At 54.6% G+C, this 20,929-nt stretch overlaps 1 protein-coding gene and 1 pseudogene across 2 annotated transcripts in view; one reads left to right on the top strand and one right to left on the bottom strand.

The window, feature by feature from the left end:
- The window catches only part of RHBDL3 (rhomboid like 3), a 29,737-nt gene extending 13,907 nt beyond the window's left edge, over positions 1-15,830 (bottom strand). Inside the window, exons 1-4 of one of the 2 annotated variants that reach the window (XM_045299806.1) lie at positions 15,678-15,830; positions 8,971-9,207; positions 5,520-5,668; positions 4,192-4,304 (exon numbers count right to left, since the gene is read on the bottom strand). In XM_045299806.1, the coding sequence (XP_045155741.1) occupies positions 4,192-4,304; positions 5,520-5,668; positions 8,971-9,207 (499 nt within the window). In that variant the 5' untranslated portion in view covers positions 15,678-15,830. The remainder of the gene's footprint in view (positions 1-4,191; positions 4,305-5,519; positions 5,669-8,970; positions 9,208-15,677) is intronic. The other variant, XM_004706950.2, reaches the window with a different exon arrangement.
- LOC115872965 lies at positions 13,627-13,750 on the top strand (annotated as a pseudogene).
- Positions 15,831-20,929: the final 5,099 nt, after the last annotated feature.

Here is a 20,929-nt window from a genome sequence, read left to right as displayed (position 1 = left end):
CGATCTATTGTCAGATAATGTTGGGTTTTCTTCTGCTTCGCTGTGGGTGGGGTCAGCTGTATATGGAGGGGGGGTGGAATCCCAGGGAGACAAACAAACAGCAGCGGGATCTGCATGACAAAGGATTCCCACGCTAGCGCTGGGGCAGGCGGGCAGTCTGGGAGCTGCATTGCAGGGCTGCTGGAGCTGGCTGCCCAAGCCTCCTCTGCTCATTAATTACCACGGGGACAGAGGAAGCCCCAGCCCCGCTGGGCTGGCCTCTTTGCTCACACACATCCTCACCACCAGCCCAGCATCTGCACCCTGCCTTTTCCCAGTCCTGTAAGCAAGGAGGTGTCAGGGCAGGGGTTGCCCAGCCAGGGGTCAAGCCTGTCTACACTGACCTTTCCCTCACCCTGTCCCTGGTTCCCAGTCCTGACCCTAGGGCCAGGGGACAGTGTGCAATTGCAGCTGCAGACTTGACTGGGAGCATGTCTGGCTAGTTTGTGGCCTTCGGGGATTCTTGGGGACTCCGTTTGCACATCTGACAACTGAGGAGCAGCAGAGACCCTCTTTGCAAAGGCAGCCTGACAAGGACCACCAGAGTCTCCCCTGTAGGCTGACCAGGGAGGGCCTGGGGAGCAAAGGTTGCAGCCACCCACTGGAGGGAACCCCAAAGATGTGCCTTTCTGACCAGAAAGTCAATAGATCACCTGGCCTAAGTCGCAGGCTCAGAACCTGGTTCTAGAACATGGAAGCGGATGGTCTCCAGACAATGGTGGCATGAAGACTTTCTCAGTGACGCAGACAAGTCCCAGACCAAAGTGATGGGAAGAGACCAGATGCAAACAAACATGGGGACAAGTGTGGAAAGATCTAGAGCAGGAAGCACAAGCCAGGCAGGATGCCTTCACAGCTGCTGGGCACCTAGCAGATAGCACCTGGCACCTAGGGGATGAAAGGCCGTGGTGGGAATGCCCTGAGACCAGTAGGAATGCCAAGGAGTTCGTGAGGGTCAGAGGGTAGGGAGAGAATGCCAAGCTACTTCTGGTAAGGGCTTTAAATTCCCCCCAGCAAAATTTTGAGTCCACACCAGCACACAGATACATTGGTGACTTGGTCACCATGCATGCCGTGGTCGTGTTAAGCTTTGGAAAAATTGAAAGCGGGTGTGCGCTCCCACCTCCCTTGGCCATTAAAATGAAAGTAAGAACTAAAGAAAGTCTAACTTTAAGCCACGCGAGTCATTTACATATGTAGTTTGAAATGGTATTGTACAGCTAGCTGCTTGTGCCGAGGCTCCCGGGAGGCGCAGTTTGCACTTGGTGGCTAACCTAAGAGTTGGCAGTTCGAACCTATCCGGCGGCTCTGCAGAAGAAAGGTCTAGTGATCTGCTTCCGTAAAGATTACAGCCAAGAACAGCCCATTGGAACCGTTCTACTCCGTAAGTAACACACGGGTCACCATCAGTCAGCATCAACGAGAAGAGAATGGGTTTGGTTTGGAAAGTGTGCCAAATCCTGAACAAGATCGCCCGGGGTTGGGAAGTGACACCTGTGGCTTGTCATCTGAGCTCCCCAAGAGATTAATATTCTGGTTTTTAAAGGGCATAATTGTTAGCCACATGATGGCTGGCTATAGTGAGTTGCAGCCTGGTCTCAATGACTGGCTGAAAAAGCACAGAGCCTAGAGGGTCAACAGGGCAAGAAAGCTCTATCCCTCCTGAGCTGGGAAAACAGGAGTGAGTTGTTCTGCTTCTTTGAACCTCCCACAGAAGGAGGTGATAGGACCCACCTCCTGGGATTGTTATGACGAGTCAAGCCTTTGTCACCTGTATGGAGCTCCCTCTGGGCTCGGTAGAGGTGAGCTATCATTGTTGTGAAACTTGGTATGGACTTGAAATGCTGGCCTTGGGTGGGAATGCCCCGAGCAGAGGTCCAGCAGGACCTCTCAGTTTCTGACAATAAAGCAACTGCACAAGGGCACGTCTACCTTTAGATTCTCTCAAGGTGACGGTCATGGTTTGGAGGACAGCCTTTGAGGTGATACAGCCTGGTTTGGAACCCAGCTTCACCACTGGCCTCCATAAACCTCGGCTTCTCTAACCAGGAAGGAGGGTTGTTCGCTCCTTAGAGGGTTGCGACTAGGATTAAATGCAGCCTGCACACGGCAGGGGCTTGATATACATTTGGTACAAATCCCAAACTGAACCAGCTGCTGCGGAGTGGATTCTGTGCAGGGCAAACGCCTTGCTCCCCACCCCCACCCACCCCCGCCCGCATGCAGTGGCACTGTGTGCTCCCAGGCACTCAAGGCTCGGACCTCTCAGAGGCAGACTGGAAGGCCTTTCTTCTGAGTGTCTCTGGGTGGGTTTGAACCACCAACCTTGCTTCTGATAGATGGGAGTCCATCACTGGTGTCACCCAGAGCCTCCCACGTGATAACAACAGTGAAACCAGCCGGTTGGCGGGGCTCTGTTCTGAGCTGTGCTCTGTAGGGTTTCTGAGGCTGTGATCTTTCAGAAACTTCACGGCCAAGCTATTCTTCCATGTCATCTTTGAGGGCTGGACCCTCCACCAACCCTTCAGTGAGCAGTCGAGTGCTGAACCTATTGCACGCCCCCCCACCAAGTCACGCTCAGGCTGTCTGGAAACAGGAGGGGTGCACCTGGAGTGGAGAGGGAGGGATGGTGGGCAGGGCTGTCAGCTCCATCAGCTCGATGCCGCAGATCACTGACATGATATGTGGCGACCAGAGTGCCCTCCGGTCTGAGTCAATGACTCAGGGAGCAGTGCCCGTCATGCGCAGTGCAGATGCCGGCGTCCCCAACCCCCCACCGTCAGCGGACACCTGCAGTCCTTCCCCACCCAGCACCGGTCTCACCGGGGCACGTGCCCACACCGGCTCCCCATCGGGTGTTGCCGGCTTGGGTGAGTCATCTTGAGTTTTATTTCTGTCTTCTGGGCAATTCCATCTAATTGAATACTAATGCAAGTGTTACGGGTGTCTTCCTGTTCCTCGCCATTGAACATCTGGGCCGCGCGTGTCTCGGGGAGGAAAAGGCAGCAATCCATCCCAAGTATCAGAGCGAGCGGTGTGCGTCCCTCGAGCCCGGACTGGGAGAGGCTGGCAGCTTTGGCTCAAGGGCGTGGTAGTACTGCATGCTGGAGGAGAGCGCTCAGACCCTTGCGCTCACAGAGCAGTTGGGGGCGATGGTCCGGGCCCTGGCTGAAGGGTCATGAACTTGAAGAACAGGCTGGTGGATGGAGGTGAGACCCTTCCCTCTCGGATTCCTGAAACCACTTCCTGCAGGCCCCTTATATACAAGGCCAGCACGGCCCCACCCTGCTGATGACAACTTTAATGCCACTCAGAAAGGATTAAGATCTTACTTAACCACACACACAAAGCTCCCTTGGGCACAGCTGTCAAGCTGAAGAGCTGCGGCAGCAAACCTTGTTTAAAAAAAAAAGAAAGAAAACCAGTGACGAGGTTGGGAGCCTCTGAGAGGGCCTGCTGCTCTGAAAGCAGGCCGGTGCTGCCACCGTCACCTGCCCGAGTGCCTGCGGTGCTGAGTACTTGTGACTCTTCACCCAGACCCTCCAGTAGGCTCGGGCAATGGGTCAATGGCCAACCTGGGCAGACGTACAGTGCTGCCCTGGCCAGGGAGGTCCCTGGCTCTCCACCGCCTGCAGGCCCCAACGCCCTGTGTGATCCGTGCACATGTAACACAATTATGTCCATGAATCACCTGACTCCAACTTCCTACGAGCCCTGTAGACATGTCTCATTAAACAAAACTCTGCTAAGAATCCATTCTGACACTTGGTGACCCTCGAGGACCGAGTAGAACAGCCCCTGTGGGATCCCAAGGCTGTCCATCTGTCTGGGAGTAGAGAGTCTCATCTTTCTCCTGAAAGGTGGCTGGCAGTCTTGAACTGCTAGCCTTGTGGTTAACAGCCTGCATAACCCACTAGGCCACATATTTCATTGGCAGCATCTTAGAGCTTAATGGGGCCACGAGAGGGGAAGGGATTTCCCCAAGGTTACATGGCAGGGTGATCCCTGGCTTGTCAGCCAGGTCCAAATCCCTTTGTCCTTACACACCTGTTGCCTCTCTTCACTGGTAGTCCCTGGCCAGCAGTCAGGAGCCTTGGTGATGAAGGTCCTGTGTGTCCCCTGGGAGCCTGCGGACGGGGCCCACCAGCCTACCTGCCACAACGCCGGCCACATAGACAAGTCCGATGCGGGTGGCTCCATGCACCATCTCCAGGGGCACCCCCACCAGCAACTGCAGCACCACATTGAGTCCCAGGTGTTCTATCCTATGGCAGAGAGACTGCATTCATTCATTCATTCATTCACTCATCCAACAAACACCGTACAAGGGGGGCTTCAAAAAGTTCGTGGGTGGTGGTGGTGGTGGATTCCATGGTCTTTTCATTCCAATTGTGAAGCCCCCTGGTATGTCCCGACTGTGGACCAGACCCGTCTCTCCCCTCAGGGGGCTCATGGTCCCGTGATAGGAGGCACTCGGATGAGCAGCCCCCCACACCTTCCCTGCAGCTAGGACAGGAACGCGTGCACAGTCAGTCACTAGCGGTGACTGCTCTTGTCATCGTGAGAAGGGCCAGTCCCGTGAACACATGAGCAGCTCAGAGAGGGGCACTCCCAGACAGCTGGGGAGTGGCCAGGTGGAGGACACAGCCCAGGTCTCTGATCTGCCCGAGCTGTTGCTGCTACCCAGCCCTCCAGTCCCTCTACCTTTCCATTGCTGAGTTTCCAAGAGAACCCTTCAAAACAAGTGCAGGCAATAACGATGTCTCTTGTTGTTCAAAAATTCTACTGAAAGGCTCCCGTGTGTGCAGCAAAGAGGGGGTGTGTGCAGCAAGGAGGGGGTGTTTGCTCCTCTCAAGTGTGAAAAGAGGCTGCTCTGCCCACTCCCCGCCTTGGGAGGTAGGATCCTGGGTTTTCTTAACTTGTGAGTGGCCTTCTGTGCCAGATCTTGGGGCTAAATGTGCGGGGTGTATAGCTGAGCCCCTTACCAGAAAGATGGTGACATTATTATGATGAAATCCCAGGGGTGCTTTTCAGTTTACAAAGGGCGTTAACACCCACGATCTCATTTAAGCTGAGTTTACAGCAGCTAGGTGGGTTCCTGGTGTGGCTTAAGCTATGGAGCATGGAAACATGGAACAAAGGGCTAGGGCCCTTGTCGGGTACACGGTCCTTCTCCTGGCCCTGTCTGAGGCCCGACTGCTGAGCTACCTGGAGGACAAGGGGGCTGCTGGGTTTCTGCCCTCAATTCCCACCATGCCTGGAACCTTCCACCTTCTTCTGACTGCTAGCTGAAGCAGTCCAGGGAGATTGGAAGTGGGGAACCTTAGGAACTTTCTGGTCATATCCTTGAGTTACGGCCTCCGAGCCTGAGCCTAGAAGAAGCCAGGCGAGGCGGACTCAGGGCTCCTGCCTCCCACACCTATGCCGCTCGTTCTCCGCCACCACAGTGACAACCGGATCCCCGGTAGTCAAGGACTCACCCCGCGTGCATGAAGATGTAGGTCAGGTATCGCCAAGCCTGTTCTCGGAGCTGTGGGTGGTAAACCAGTGTGTTCTTCAGGTAACTCGGGTGGGTCACCTGCAGGACAAATTGATCCAGCGACACGCCGTTGTAGAGGAAAAAGGCCACCTGGAGGGAGCCACCGAACGGAGAGGACCTGTTACAGGTGTGACGGTGTCCAGGGGCCTCTCTCACCATCCCTACAGGAAGTGGCCCTTCACTTAACCTTCTTGTTCTCCTTCCCACAGCCAGCGCCCAATCCAGCCTTCCTCTGGCTCTCCCCTCACTTCTGTCTGCCTCTCCACTGCCCCTACCGTGGCCCCCTGGTCTCTTTGCTCACACGGGCTTGGTACAATGCAGGAAGAACTTGGAGGGTTGAAGCTTTTATTTCAATAGCACCGCATCACCTACGGGATGAGGCAGTCCCACAGCAATGGACTTGGCTCATGGCTGAAGCACACTTGCTTAAGCTCTTAAAAAGTATTTATTTTAACTCCCTCCCCCCCACCTTCTTTCTGAAAAACCACTCCAAAATGTATCTCTTGTGTTCTTGAATTCTCTCAAAGGACAAAAAAAAAAAAAGAAAGTGAAAAAAAATCCTATTTTGAGGCCGCCATAAGCGTTGATTTGGACTTTAAGAGTGATGTGCACTCTAGAAACTGGGGTCTCTGGGTTGTCCTTCCTGCACGACATGATCCCAAGCTCCAGTGCTTCTTTAAGAGTTGGGTCTGGTTTTACATGTTCTTTCGTCCTCGCCTGTACTGCGAGGTCAGCAGCTATTACTGGTTGTGAGAGTGGTCCCCTTCACATAGGTTCCCATTGTGCCCCTTTGAGTCCTCTATCTGCCATGGAATCAGAAAACCTGCCTACTAGAACTGCAACCCACTGTCACGGAGCTGGTTCTGACCCATGACAAACCTATTTTACCCCCAAACCCAAAACCAACCCAAGTCAACATCTCACTGCCATCAGGCACTGCTGACTCACAGCGACTCTCTGGGACAGGGTAGCACTACCCCTATGGGTGTCTCAGACGGTACCTCTTTATGGGGGTAGAAAACCCGGTCTTTCTCCTGAGGAGATGGCCGGTGCTTTCGAACTCCTGACCTTGCAGTTAGAAGCCAATGAGTAACCCATTAGGGCTCCTTACAACCTTAGAGCTGTATATTAAACAAGAGCCTTGGGCTTTCGTACCCAAGCAAACTAACAAAACCCAAGCCAGTGGCCTTCGAGTTGACCTAAACGCATGGCGACCCCCGTGGCGCTGAACACAACAGCTTCATAGAGTCTTCTTGGCAACCTTCTTTCACAGAAGCATAGATTGCCAGGCCTTTCTTCCAAACCACCCACCTGGAGGTTAGTGCTCACACCACCCAGGGACCTTGGCCTTCCTACACGGGCTCTGAGCTCCTCGAATTTTTGCCAGTTTCCTCTGGACTGGTAGCTGGAGTTTACACAGCTGAGGCTTCTGGAAAGCACTCCTCTTGGACAATCTGAACACAAAATCAGGCTCCTCGGGATGACCCAGGACCAGTGATTGGGATTCCCTGGCCCTCGGTTTCTTCATCTGGAAATGGGAACACCGATCCCTGTACTTCCAGAGTTGTCACAGAGAGGATGCCACGCCGGGCACACACCCAGTGACAGGGCTACAATTAGCGGTCGGTTAAACCCTCCCTGCGCTGAGCCTGGGGATGGCTTTGGTCCCCTGACAGCTGGACTCTCTGGGGAGTTGTTCTGTCCACCAAACAACAGGAGGATGGTCTGGCAGCAAATACAGCTTCCAAGGCATCTGGTTATTATTGGTCCTCAAATAGCAGTTAATAAATAGACCGGCACAGCAAGTTCTTGAAGAATACATCCAAGAATATCTCAGAAAGTGGCAACTTGGCCGTGTACTTGGATGACACCATAAACAACCCACAGAGATGCTCTGGCCTGCAGACCAGAGAGTGGGCAGAAAAGAAGAACCCCCTGCCGTCCTTGCAGGACCGTTGTAAGAACGTATGTCTGGGCCCGTGGCTCCAGGCTCCGGCAGGGGAAGAGTGGAGATCATGGAACCCCAAGAGCCTTCCAGCACCCATCCCGGAGCTCGGGTGGGAAGGCCACAGGCGTTTGGGCTGGACAGTGAGAAGAATTCGGAGCTCCGCCCAGAAGGGCTTAGATCCTACATGAGGTATCTTTGGATTTCTGTTGCCTGAGCAGGAGGGTTTTAGCATAACAAGAGTCAGGGATGATTTCCTAAGGGGAGGATGTTCTTTTAAAGCCCGTTGTAACCTTATTTATCTGTGCAGCAACATCCCCATGTACAAGGGGGTTTCCAAAAGCTCATGGAAGAATTCCATTCTCTTTTTGTTCCGTTTCTCCACCAACATTTTGAAGCCCCTCGTACCTGTGTGGTGGAGCCCCTGGGGGTGCAAACAGGTCACGGGGAATGCGCTTGGCTGCTCACCAAACTATTCAAATCTACCCAGAGGCCCCTCAGATCTCTTCTGAAAACATCAATCATTAAACATGCTTCTGCAGCACAGTTCTAAGGACACATGGTGGTTACCCTTTTTCAGAACTTGCCCAGGGGCAACTGCTGTGTGGGATGCGCCTGTGGACTGGCAGCATCAGTAGCCTCTCTCTTTCTCTCTTAAGAGAGCAGCCTGATTTGGGGGTGGGGGGGCGTTGCTGGTCAATCCTGTTTTACAGATGGGAAAATGGAGTCGCAAGGGAGTAGAGGACTTGTCCACTTACTCAGGGAAGCACTAAAATAAACGGGTCTTAATAAGTTAGCCTAGGAGCCCTGATGGCATAGTGGTTATCTATTGGGCTGTCAACCTGAAGGTCGGCAGTTCGAGACCACCAGCCACTCCTCGGGAGAAAGACGAGACTGTAAAGGGTTAGTCTCGGAAATGTCTCTTAGCGAAAACGTGGTACAGTTCTACCCTGTGATGCTATGGCTTGGCATCGCCTTGATGGCACTAAGTTTGTTTGTTTTTTAATGACTTAGCCTGGCGAAATCCCTCAAATCAAGGAACACCATCAATTTCTCTATTGCTTCTGTTTTGGTGGGTGGTTATAAGGAAAAGAAGCCTAGTGACTCAGCGGTTAAGCACTTGGCTGCTAACCAAAAGATTGGCAGCTCAAACTCAGTAGCAGCTCACCTGGGGGAAAGATGGGGCTGTCTGTTATGGAAACCCGATGGCAAGGTGCCACCCTGTCTTAGAGGGTTGCTATAAGTAGAAATCAATTCTACAGCAGGGGGGCTTTGGCTTTGGTTAGATGGTATATATATCTGGTTATATGGTGGAAACAATCGTGCTTGGAACATCTCTTTGAGACACAGTATAACAACACTTACGAGTCACGAAAGGGGCCTGATTTGTAACAACAAACACCCTGTGCTCCTCGCCCTGCCCTGGGCTGAGTGGCCCCTTCCCCACCTCCATCCTTGCCTCCAGCAGTGTGACGGTGATCATGAACCAGGGCGGGGGGCAGCACGTGTAGCTGTCGTAGTACCACTTGCGGTCAATCTCCCGGGGCAGGGTCTCATAGGCCACGTGGCGGATCAGCCGCTGGGAGAGGTTCAGCCCCTTCTCCTCCAGCAGGGCTTTGCTGCAAAGCCTGCGGTTCCCCTGCAGGATGGCCTGGCGGAAGCTGTTGGACCGCTTGCTGCTCATCTGCATGGGATACAAGGTGGGGACAGCGTCAGAGTCCGGGTCTCACCCTGCTTAGTCCAGGCCTGACCCACAGGTATATTATGTGACCCATTAGTGCTCTACTGCACCCTGATTGACTCATCCCCTCCCTGCAACCTCACTGTGGGGGATGATCCATTGTCCATAGAGGGGCTTTGGGTCTCCGCTCCAACCCCCCTCCATTCTCACCGATGCACTTTTGTTTGTTTACTGTTTGCTGCGAGTCTTCTGATTCCCATTGCCCGGTCAGGACTTGTTCCTTGAACTTGGTATGTTTGGGTGTCTTTTACCAAACTGCATGCCCTGTTTTTAGTATGTATTTTGCATTTATTTAATTGCAAATTTATATCATGTCCGACAGGGACCATACTTAAATACTACTTGGCAAATTCCTGAACATTTAGTAGCTGAATCTCATTTCCCAGAGTGGTGGCCCAGCACTGTAGAGAGCCCAGGATGTAACCTAAGGACATCTGGCTGCAGAGGCCGTACCTGTAAGCTCTAATTTTTTACAACATTCTTATTGACACATAATTCACACATCATACAACTCGATGTTCTAATCCTATTAAGAAGAGTTGGGCAATCACCACCACAATCAATTATAGAATGACACCCTGTTTCTAACTATGATATGGTTAGGTAGGGTTTAGATACAGTCATGAATGCCCTTGTTGCAGCAGCTGAGGACACTGAGGCACAGAGTGTTGGAGCAATCTATCGAGTTCACACCCAGTTGGGCTCCGGAGCCTGCCTTCTTCATTCACTGCACCTTTTTCCCATCCACCCCGCCACCACCATGGACTGAGTGACTACTAACGTGGCCTCTGCACACTGTCTGACACAGGGATACAGTGGTGCTCAGGAGAGAGAAGTAAGTGGCGATCAGAGTTCAGAGGGGCCACCAATGTGGGAGCAACTTTATCCTAAAGTGGTCAGGCAGGGCGGCTTCCTGAAGGAGGTGATCATTGAGTGAGAACTGAGGGGCGAGAAGAGAATAGGAGAGCGCAGGGGGACAAAAGACCCCTGCCTCTTCCACTACCCCACCGGTGGTCCTTGGGCAAGGCACTTAACCTCGCTGGGCCTCCGTCTCCTTCTCTCCTAAAGGAGATGAGTTCCATCCTCCTTTCGAGTTCGGGCATCCTAACCTCCTTCCCCACCAACTAGCACCGTGGTCCCCACACTCCGAGGGGCCAGCCACTATGGAGGCCACAGCCTCCTCTCCTCCCTGCCCTAGTTGGACCCTAGGAGCTCCCCCAGAGGGGACCCGTAGCATCTCCTTCCAGAGCCAATGAGGTGGGCCCCTCCCAGACCCATGCTGAGCCAAGTAGCTCATGGCCTTTCCTCCCAGGGCTGGAGCCCCGGGGACCATGGCCAAGTGGCGAGAGTCCGGTGCCTTGGGTCAGGAGGGCCCAGATTTCCGGTGGCCATCAGTCCGAGTCTCTGATTCTACAAGGTGGCCCCCAGGTCTGGAGATGCAGACGGAGGCCTCACCCATGGTTTCTCATGTGTCATCATCCATGATAACATCATTGTCCTGCGTGATAGAATGATATTATGGTTGATGTGTCCTGGCCCTGGGGCCACCTCAAGCAGGCGCAGCTGCTAACTCTCGAGCTCTTGGGAGGGGCAGGGAAGGGAGAAGAGAGGATTGCTGTTCAAAGACAACTTCCATCCTCTCTCTTGCTCGCTCCCTCCCCTCCTCACTCCAACTAGCAGCCTCTCTTGGGTGCCAGACTGGGGAGACACACGGCCCCCACCCCAAGCCTCGAGACCTGGAGCAGGACGCCGCTCCCAAGCTCCCACTCCTCTTTGGGGGTGAGCATGAATGAGAGGCTTTCAGGGCTCCTGGGTGGACAGCAGTGATGTCTCTCGGGGGTGTGGGGGACAATGGACCACAGTGGGGGACACTGTCAGAAGAGGTGCCGCCAAAAGAACTACCTATCCATTTTTCGCGAGTGTTCAGCAGAAATTAATTGTTTTAATTGAAAAACACCCCTGTAATTAGTTACAGTAACAAAAAAAATTTTTTTGTAAGTCCAGTTTATCTCTATCGATAGACCCCCATGCCTAAACCTCTATGCTAATTTCCTTTTGGAACTTTCTAATGTGCTCTGGTCAGAGCTGTCATTATCAGCCAATCACAGTGCTGCTCCAGGTCATGTGGCTTCATGTGCACATGACCCTGCAAGCATTCACAGTTGGTTTCATCGATGCTGCTCTTCATAGCCCCTGACTTTGTCAAAAGTTCTGATGCTTTAGCTACAATAAAGGAGCCCTGGTGGCGTAGTGGTTATGTGTTGGGCTGCTAACTGCAAGGTCAGCTGTTCGAAACTACCAGGTGCTCTGAGGGAGAGAAACATGACTTTCTACTCTCCTAAAGAGTTATAGTCCCAGAAACTCAGAGGGGCAGTTCTACCCTGTCTGTAGGGCCCATATGAGTCAGCATTGACTCCATGGCAGTGAGTGGTTATTAATATGCAGGAACTTACATCAATAACCTTTTGAGAATGAAGGATCCTTAGTAACTAATTCCTAATAGTGTTGTAATCCAGTGCTAAGACTGTCTTGTTGCTGGAATTCATATAACCTAAGAAATATGGCAACTAAGCAACTTGCACTCTATCACATATGACTTCATGATCACAATGGATCATAAGCGGTGCTAAGGATTCTGTATGGTCTGGAATGAGGGAAGGTCCATAGGAGGTCTGTGTGTCAAACCATGAGCTACTGCACTGGGTGACCCTACCCTTAGAGATGCCACTGGTGAGAGACCCCCGGAACCAGAGCCAACCCCCAACGACTGGCTGACTTCTCAGGCCCTCGTAGTGTCTAGCAGAGTCCGCCATGCCATGCCCGGCAGCCAGCCCGACTTCCAGAGACCAGAGGCAGCTCTGCTGAATTCCAGCCCCTGGGGCCTCCTTGGCCTCCTCCACCCACGAGGTCACACTCCAGAGCCTTCCCACGGAGATGTGTCCTAGAGACAAGGCTCTTCCAAGACTCCAAGGCATTTTCTGAGCGGCTGTCCCCTGGATTCTCAAAGTGTCTCTGGGACTATGGGCCAGCAGTCAGCATTAGGTTAATGCTGCCGGCAGAAGGGAGCCAAGCTAGACTGGGGCTCCACGATTTGAACTCCTGTTGGGTGGAAAGCGGCTTGGCGGGAATCTGGATTCAGACCAGGCCAGATGGTGAGTATTTGCGGTGCCCTCCTGCTCCAGGGCTCTGTCCTCCTTACCTTCCCAGCCCAGCTTACAGCTCCCCCATCTCCAGTAGGCCCACCCAGGGAAACCCCTGTTCGCATCTCCTCCACACCTACAAAGCTGGGATCCGGCTCTTCTTAAGAGCTCCAGAGTTCTGTAACTATATACTGTGGGCTCCCGGCAGGACCACAAGGTCCTGTTACCATCCTCCCCAACAAACCTGCAGAGCACATACTCACAAACAGGCGCCCAAGAGACCCTGGAGACAGACTCTACACGAATAGAGGAGGAGGGGTGTGGGTGCGTGCACACACCCACCATCCACTCTGTCTCTCCCAGGTGCCTGGAACTGTGCCGAGCGCAGTGCTCATTCTGGTTTGGAATGTCGCACATCGTTTGTGCCCAGATGTGTACCCAGCAGCAAAAAGATGGTACATTGTATTATGCCCACATTATCAGCACAGAGACTGAAGCTTGCGGAGGGTAAGTAATTTCCCTGAGGCGCCACAGTTCGTAAATGACAGAATCAGGATTCAAATCCACGACTCTGAGCCCAGTCATGCTAGCCCATATGGTGTCTTGGTGCCCAGTAGCTAAAGAGGCCTCTCCTTCCCTTGTCCGGGCTAGAGTTTAGCCCCCACTTATTGATTGCACACCCCTACATGACCACCTGGACTGCTCAGCTGTAATGCTAATTTAAAAGGGGGTGGGGCTGAACAGAGCCCTATGGGAACTCTGGATAGAGGGTTGGTGGTGGGGAGGGGGTTAGGAAGGATGCAGAGGCGTTTACCTGATGAAGAAGATTAAAAGACAAGGAACTCCCTGGCTATGGGCAAAGAGACACCTGATTGGTGGTGGCGCTCTTTTTTTTTTTTTTTTTTCCGACATTTTATTAGGGGCTCATACAACTGTTATCCCAATCCATACACACATCAATTGTGTAAAGCGCATCTGTACATCGTTTCTCAAAACATTTTCTCTCCACCCAAACCCCCGACACCAGGTCCTCATCTTTCCCCTCCCTCCCCGCTCCCCCCTTCCGCATGAGCCCTTGATAGTTTATAAATGGGTATTTTGTCATATCTTGCCCCGTCCGACGTCTCCCCTCATCCACTCCTCGGTTGTCCATCCCCCAGGGATGAGGTCACACACAGTTCCATGTAATCGGTTCCCTCTTTCCTACCCATTCTCCCTTTACCCTCCCTGTTTTGGGTGGTGGCGCTCTTATATCAGTCAGGGACAGAGCCAACTTGAAGTCCTTTGTTCATCCTAGCTTGATGCCTAGATTGTGGCCAGAGCTGTTTCATGCCTAGGGCACATTTTAAGAGGTAGTCATACGCATGTTGCTAATTTAGGTGTCCTCATGTTCCCGAGGAATTTGTATTCATCTCGTGAAGGTTAGCATCTTCCCAATGACATAATTTTAAGGGGTGAGGGGATATGTCCATAGTAGAAACTTGGCAAACAGTATGATTTAATGTGGTTTTCAGCTAGTTAAGTCAATTAACTAAACTTAGTGCACTTACATCTTTACAGGGCAATCTCGAATCTATGACTATATTCACAGGGAGGAAAAGAAAGGGCCTCTCAGTTGGGCCTTTGTTTTTAAATCCATCGTTTTTGATCGGGTGAGTTGAATATTTAAGACAATAACATTTAAGTTCCTCTAGTTGCTTCATTTTTTTTACTCCCTATTCCCATGAATTTACTTATAAAATAAAAGATGTTTAAATGTTAAAAAAAAAGACAAGGAAACCTTCTAGAAGACTGTGCCCTATTGAATCCGACAGCAATACCCGGAAGAGGATAGGAAAGCCCAGGCTGAAAGGATCTTCCCATGAGCGGCAAAGGCTGGGCCAGGACTGATGCCAGGCCCCGGGCACCCCGCCTATTCTAGGCTCCCCCCTCAGTGAGCCCCTCCTTGGTCTCCAGCTCCAGGGCAGCCCTGCTCCCAGGAAGCCAGGCACCACCAACCACCCCCTCACCCCCCGGTGGACTGCCAGGCTTAGAACTTTAACAAAGGCATTGGACATTAGTAATAAGCAGGCTGACTGACCCTGCTGGACAGAAGCTTCTCCTGGGTCCAGCCACATGGCCCTGAGTCTGGACAGGGACATGGTGTTTCAGCAAACACCCTGACACTCGGACTACGAGAGCCCACATGCTCAAAGCTGTGCCCGGTCCTGCCCCCCACCCCCCACCCCCCGATCCCAATGGTCCCCAACCCCTATGCACAGCTCTTCGGTGCCCACCCACTGAGCAATGTCCCCACCTTCCAGGAGCTGTGCCCTTTGGGTCCCTCTCCGAGAGGACGGCCTGACTCCTCTCACAGGGGGTCAGGTCCTGGGGACCTGGGAGCTTCACCCAGGCTGGCACATTCTTGCCACTTCTCGGTGTGACCTGCAGAGAGGTGACTGTCTCCACTGTACCCACAGAGCAGCCTTCTGGTACCTTCTTCCTTAATCCTCCTGCTTATGGATGTGGGGTCTACCAAGGTCCCCTCCCTCCCACTAAGGTGAGTCAAATGCTGCCCGCTTCACCCCACCCAACCCCACTCCAGTCCTGCCACAGCGCAGCAGTGACACCCAATGAGCAAGAGGGCCGCCTCCATGCTATCAAGCCGCTGGGCAGCTTCGCCGGCCTTCAGTCTCCAGCCCAGGACAGCGGGTGTGATGATTTCGGGCCTCCACTGCTCCTGGGGACAACTGTTCTGACAGCACCCCCCTCCCTGCAGCATCTGCTCCCCACCCCTTCTCCTTCCAACAATGCCCTCCCCACTCTCAACCTTTCCTTTGGTGGGGCTGACACCACTCCCAGCTCCCAGGGAGGCCTATGATTGGTTTGAGCCAATCCAGATCCCACATGATCCAAGCTAGGCCAAGGGGAGGGGACACTTGGGTGCAGGAGCTACCAACACAAAACAACCTCCTCCCCGTCCTCCCCCTTCCCCTCCTCCTTCCACGTGAACTGAAGGGGGGAGGGCTGCAGCCACCCACCGCAGCCATTTTGCCGCCACAAGCGGGAGGGCCGGAACTGCCCGAGGCAGCTTTGATGGGCCTGATGGGCCGACAGCAGGACCAAGAGGCAAAGAGAGGCTGGGTTGTGGGTGACATTCTTTCACTTGCTGAAGCCTGGGTTTTTCCAGTGCTTTCTTGGTCTCAGATCTTTTAATGGTCCCCAAGGGTCATCTAAGCCACAACCCCCACCCATGCACGGTCCTCCCAGCAGCAAGGGCCCCAGAGTGCTCACCAGGTTGATAAAATCCTGGTAAGAGATCTGCCCCTCGGCATGGCCGTCAGCGAGGGCCAGGAGCACCTCCCTTTTGTGCGGATCCAGCTCGGAGCTGCGGCTCTCCAGGAGGCTCCGGAACTTGCCAGTGCTGATGAAGCCCGTGTTCCCGGGGTCCAGCTGACGGAGAAGCACACACAGCTACCACATCAGGAGGCAGCGCCCTCCTCTCCTCTCCACCACCTCTCGCCAGTTCCTGCACCCAGCCCTGTGCCTGCAGAGACCCTGGGGGTTTCTGGGCAAGCCCATGGGAAATATCCACAGGGGGTGGGCGCAACTGTTTCCGTCGGTCCCTGCAGGCCCCCCGGAGCACCCGGTGTTGCTCAGGGAAGGACACGGCTCAAGAAGGGCAAAGGACTCCCTCCCCTCAGTCCTGGCTCCTGTGAGCCTGGACAAAAAGGGGACACTCCAGAAGGAAAAGGCGGGGTGGGGGGGAGGGAGGTGAGCAGTTTCTGGGGCCTGAGCCAGGGGTGGGGACAGGAGGGGAAGGAGGAAGCTTCTCTGGAAGGCTATCCAGGGGTGGCAGACAGGGAGGAAAGGGGACTGGGCCGGGGCCTCCATTGGTGGGGGCACTAAGGGGCCTGGGAACAGGACGTGTTAGGGAGCTAGATTTAGGGACAGGGGTTGTCCCTCCCTTGCCTGCAAAGGCCCCCTGGAGGAGGTTGGAAGCAACCATTAGAGGCCTATGAAGACCCCAAACTGAGCATGCTCCCAGTCAAGGCCCAAGCCAGGTGGGAGGAACACCTGGGCAGTCTAAACTAGGCCCAGGCTCATGACATCACCCAGGTGGGCTCAACTCAACCGATAGGATCTACCAGTACCGTCGGCCACGCCTTTCCCCGGCCAAGGGGTGGGCTAGGATAAAGGCAGGGAGCACGCTGCAGCTTGGCTCTATGGCTCCACTTCCTCTCTGGCCCTTGCTCTGATCCTGCGGCCTCTTGCTCCTCTCACCCTCGACCCCTCAGTCCCTGGAATCCTTCCCCCAGTTCCGCACATGTGGGTGTAATGTTCCATGAGGTTGCTCCAGCCCAGTTGTGCACCTCTTGGAGACAGTCACACCTGAAACTTGCCCTGCCCTTCCTAAAAACCCACTTGGATCACACAACAGGCTTCGGCGCAAATTCTTTCATCGCGGGAAGCCAAGAACCGCCGGTGTGACCCCCTGTGGTGTGCCCCTGTGCCACCACGCATGGCCACACCCAGGCCCTGGCCGGACAACGGCCACAGCTCCTGGGAAACTCCTGCTGCACCTCCTGACTCAGATCCCTCCTTCCCTCGGAAGCCTCCCCTCCGAATGGCATCGTGTGTGTGTGTGTGTGTGTGTGTGTGTGTGTGTGTGTGTGTGTGTGTGTGAAACTATAGACAGCCAACCATTCGCCATTTCAGCCATCTCCACTGTACAAGTTCGTGGCTTTCATTACATTCACCATGATGCGCAGCCGTCACTACCATCTGTTTCCAATATTTTTCATCATCCTTTACAGAAACTCAGGACCCCGTAAGCAGCCATACCCTTGGTAATGGCGGATACGTTCTGGTCGATGCTGCATACCTCACCAAGGTGGGGCTGTCCCATCTTTGTCCCCTTGAGTCTGACTTATGTCATTAGCACGGGTCCAAGATGCATCCCTGCGGCGGCCTGTCACAGAGCTTCACTTCTCTTTAGCGCTAAGCCACATCCCAGTGCACGGCTGGACAGTGGTTTGCCTATCCATTCAGCTGGCCATGGGCGCCCTGCACTCAGCCAAGCCTCTGGACCACCATGCCCACACTGTCCCCGGCCTGGTGGCACCTCTCTCACCTCAGCACTAGACTCACTCGCTAGGCTCCTTGAAGGCTGGCATCACATCTCATGCCTGGTGCTTAGCACAGGGCCTGGAACCGGTGGCGCACACGCACGGTGTGTTGGGTGAATAAAAGGAGTATGTTTGGATGGATACCCGAGTCCACCCAGCCCAGGTCAGCTCAAGCTCACCTACCCTAGGCCTCCCTTACTTTCAGGCCAGAGCCAGCCAGGCGTGGGAATGGGGGAGTGGTAGGACACATTCACCTTAATAATGACGCCTCAGGGACCCAGGGGGGGCCTGAGGGTGCCAAGGCTGCTCACCTGGGCCTTAAAGAAGGGCCGCAATAATAAAAGCATCTCGTATTTGCTGAGTGTTTTCTTGGGGCCAGGCACTGTCTAAAGATTTCACAGGTACAGCCGAACCCCTCCAGAAACTTATGAAGTCGGTCCTGTTACTATCTCCATATATGACGAGAAAGTGCAGGCACGGACAAGCCAGCACAGAGAGGTTAAGTACCTGCCTGGTGAGCATCAGAGCCAGGGCGCCACAGCCAGGGAGCTAGATACTGCCTCAGGACCATGGCTGTCAGGGGCTGACCTGCCTGGTAACAGGAGCTGCTCTGCGCAATCCACGGCCCAAAGAGTTGAGGGGCCACCCGGGGCCACCCTGAACAGAAAGAAGCCCCCAGCAGCAAGCTTCCGGTCACCTCCCCTGCCCAATTTTGGAAGTGGAAGCCTCCAGAAGGAGGGAAGGTGACCACGACAGAGAGGGTCTCCTCCCACCTCGGATCTTCCCCCTGCCCAAGCTCCAGGGAGGGGCTCCTCCCACTATGCCCACTCTCCCCAGGCTGGTACAGTCCCCACTCCAGAAAAGGGACTCTGTCCACCCAAGCCCATCCCACAGGGCCCTCAGGAGCTCTGCAGGCAGGCTGGGGGTGCAGACTGAGAAGCGGCTATGAGCCTTGGGAAGTGCACAGCCTGGGGCCTGTCCTATCTCATCTGAGTGGAGGGGAGGTGGAAGGGGGAGCCCAGGAGCCCTGTGTGCCTTGGGAGCAGGGTTACCCCTCCCCTCCCAGGGGCAGCCTCAGAGGCCTGGGAAGACAAGGGGGTAAGGGGTCGGCTGGGATCAGCCAAAGACTCCAGACAAAGGGCCACCTGCTCCCCTCTCCTCTCCCTCTCCCCCTGCAGGGCTCCCTGCTGTTGGCCTAGTGACAAGGGGCTGCCCTATGGCTCCTCCAGCCCCACCCCCACCCCAGCAGCCCTGCCCTGCCCCAGCACACCACAGGCTCCAGACTGTAGAGAACAAACTGGAACCGGGCCGAGCCTCCCTTCTCTGCCAAACACTACCTTTCTTGCCAGGGCCAGACAGGCCAGACAGCGGGGGTCCGACTACCTCATAATGAGGCCTCAGGGACGCAGGGGGATGCCGGGGGCAAGGGAGAACCAGGGTCCCCCAGAGGCACACAGGACACCCTCCAACCACCCCAACTCCTAGGAGGGCAAGGGCAAAGCCTGGGAACAGTGGCCTGGGGCATGGTGGGTAAGGGGGAGACAGGGAGGACCGGAGAGCAAGTGCACAGAAGCAGCGACACCCCTCACCCCGGGGGAAGCAGAGGAAGTCTAAAAGAAGCTGCACCTTCCCTCGGGGTAGCAAGGAACCCTGGCTCGTCTTCACCAGTGAGTGGATTCTGACTGTCGATGGAGCAGAACTGCCCCTTCAGTCAGGTCTTCTAGCTTGTCCTCTTTAGCTGCAAAAAAGATTGCCAGCTCTTTCGGTATTGGAGCAGCTGGTGGGCTTGAAGGGCAGACCTTCAGGTCAGCAGGGCTCTCGGCCACCAGCTAGGACATGTGCATTGAGGGAAATGGCCCCTCTCTGAGCCCTGCTGTCTCGTTAAGCGGGATGAGTGCATCTCAGGTTGTGGTGGGCTGAACCTGGTCCAGAGCACAGCGGCAGCCTACGGCCAGGCAGCACAGGCTCCAAGGCCACTTCACTGGCTGGCAAAACGCAAGTAAGGGCCACAAAGCCAGAGCTGGGCCTCTCTGGAGTTCCCCCCAGTCTGCTGTGTGGATGAGGTGAAACCAGCACCGCACTTTGGGGTATTGGGGGAAAGGCCACCATCTCAATAAGGCTCCAGGGGCTCCCCTGGGTATTCTGTGTCTGGCCAGGGGAGCCCACTGGGCATGAGGCCTGGGCTGGGTTCCTTTGAGGCAGTTGCCTGGGCTGGCAGGGGGGTGGGAAGGGGAGTGGGGGTGGGGTCCCCAGTTGAGTTAGTTAATTGTGCCAACCTGGCCGATAATCACATGTGGGGCTCATTGAAAGGCGGAGGGATAAATGGGTGGTGAGCCTCGCCTTTCTAGTTCTCGGGTCTCTTGCTTTGTGATGGTTGTACCAGGGTGCAGCTGCCTTAGCAGTTCCCTGCTTCAGCTGGCAAGATTGACTTCCTACAAAACATCCCCAAGGAGAAGCCACATGGACCTATCCCGATGCAGCCCTGGGTGCTGGAGCAGCTGTGTGGAGACCCCTGCTAGTGCTTAGATGCTTATTCGTTCACTGACTTAGCTTTCCTCCTGCAGTCGGCATCATTGCCTCTGTTTTGTGAGGTAGAGGACTTTGTGGACTGGTGTTGGGTTAATGGGTTAATGTTGGACTTGTGGGCTTGGGCAGCATTGGGTTGGGATGTTTTCGTGATGCACACTTTCTTAACATAAAACTCTCTTATACATGGGTTGCTGTGGATTTGTTTCTCTAAAGTACCTAGACTAATACACCAGCCAAGGAGGAATGGGAGCTATGTATGGGACCTGTGGGGTAGAGTGGGAGGAAAATTCTAGAAGCTGCCTCCTGCATAAGGCTGTGGAGGGAGGGGCCCAAGGCCAGCTTCAGCCCAGATGGAAATGCAGGGCGCTGACCTCAGGAATACTTAATCCTGCAACACCCAGTCCACTGGCCCCTTAATCCTCCAGGTGCCACCCAGCTCCTGCCACAGCTCTCTCATCTCCCCCACCCCGAGCCCTTCCTCCCTGCCATGCTGCCACCAGGGGTTCTGGGGACAGATCTTTAACCACACTGCCTCAGTTTCCCCACTAGCCACGAGGAAATCTTCCCTCCTGTCTCAAGGAGATGGAAGGGAGTCCACATGCGCCCCTGGGTGTATAAATATACCCTTTACCAAGGGGGGGGGGAAGCCCTGGTGGCACTGTAGGTCAGGCACTGGGCTGTCAACCACCAAGGCTGGTGGTTCAAACCCACCAGCTGCTCCATGGGAGGAAGATGAGGCTGTCTGCTCCCATAAAGCTTGGCAGCCCCAGACACCCTAGGCAGGGTTGTTGTGAACTGGAACACTGGGTGGCTGGTCATGGGTGTGGCTGCCTACACAAATGGGAGTTGGGGAGAGGGAGACCCACAAAGCCCCTTCCATGAGAAATG

The sequence above is a fragment of the Echinops telfairi genome, unplaced genomic scaffold (genome assembly GCF_000313985.2).
Source record: "Echinops telfairi isolate 266 unplaced genomic scaffold, ASM31398v2 ScPeMD7_7458;HRSCAF=8496, whole genome shotgun sequence".
Taxonomy (NCBI): Eukaryota; Metazoa; Chordata; class Mammalia; order Afrosoricida; family Tenrecidae; genus Echinops; species Echinops telfairi.
Note: the sequence above shows the minus strand (reverse complement) of the source record. Positions and strands in the feature narration are given on the sequence as shown.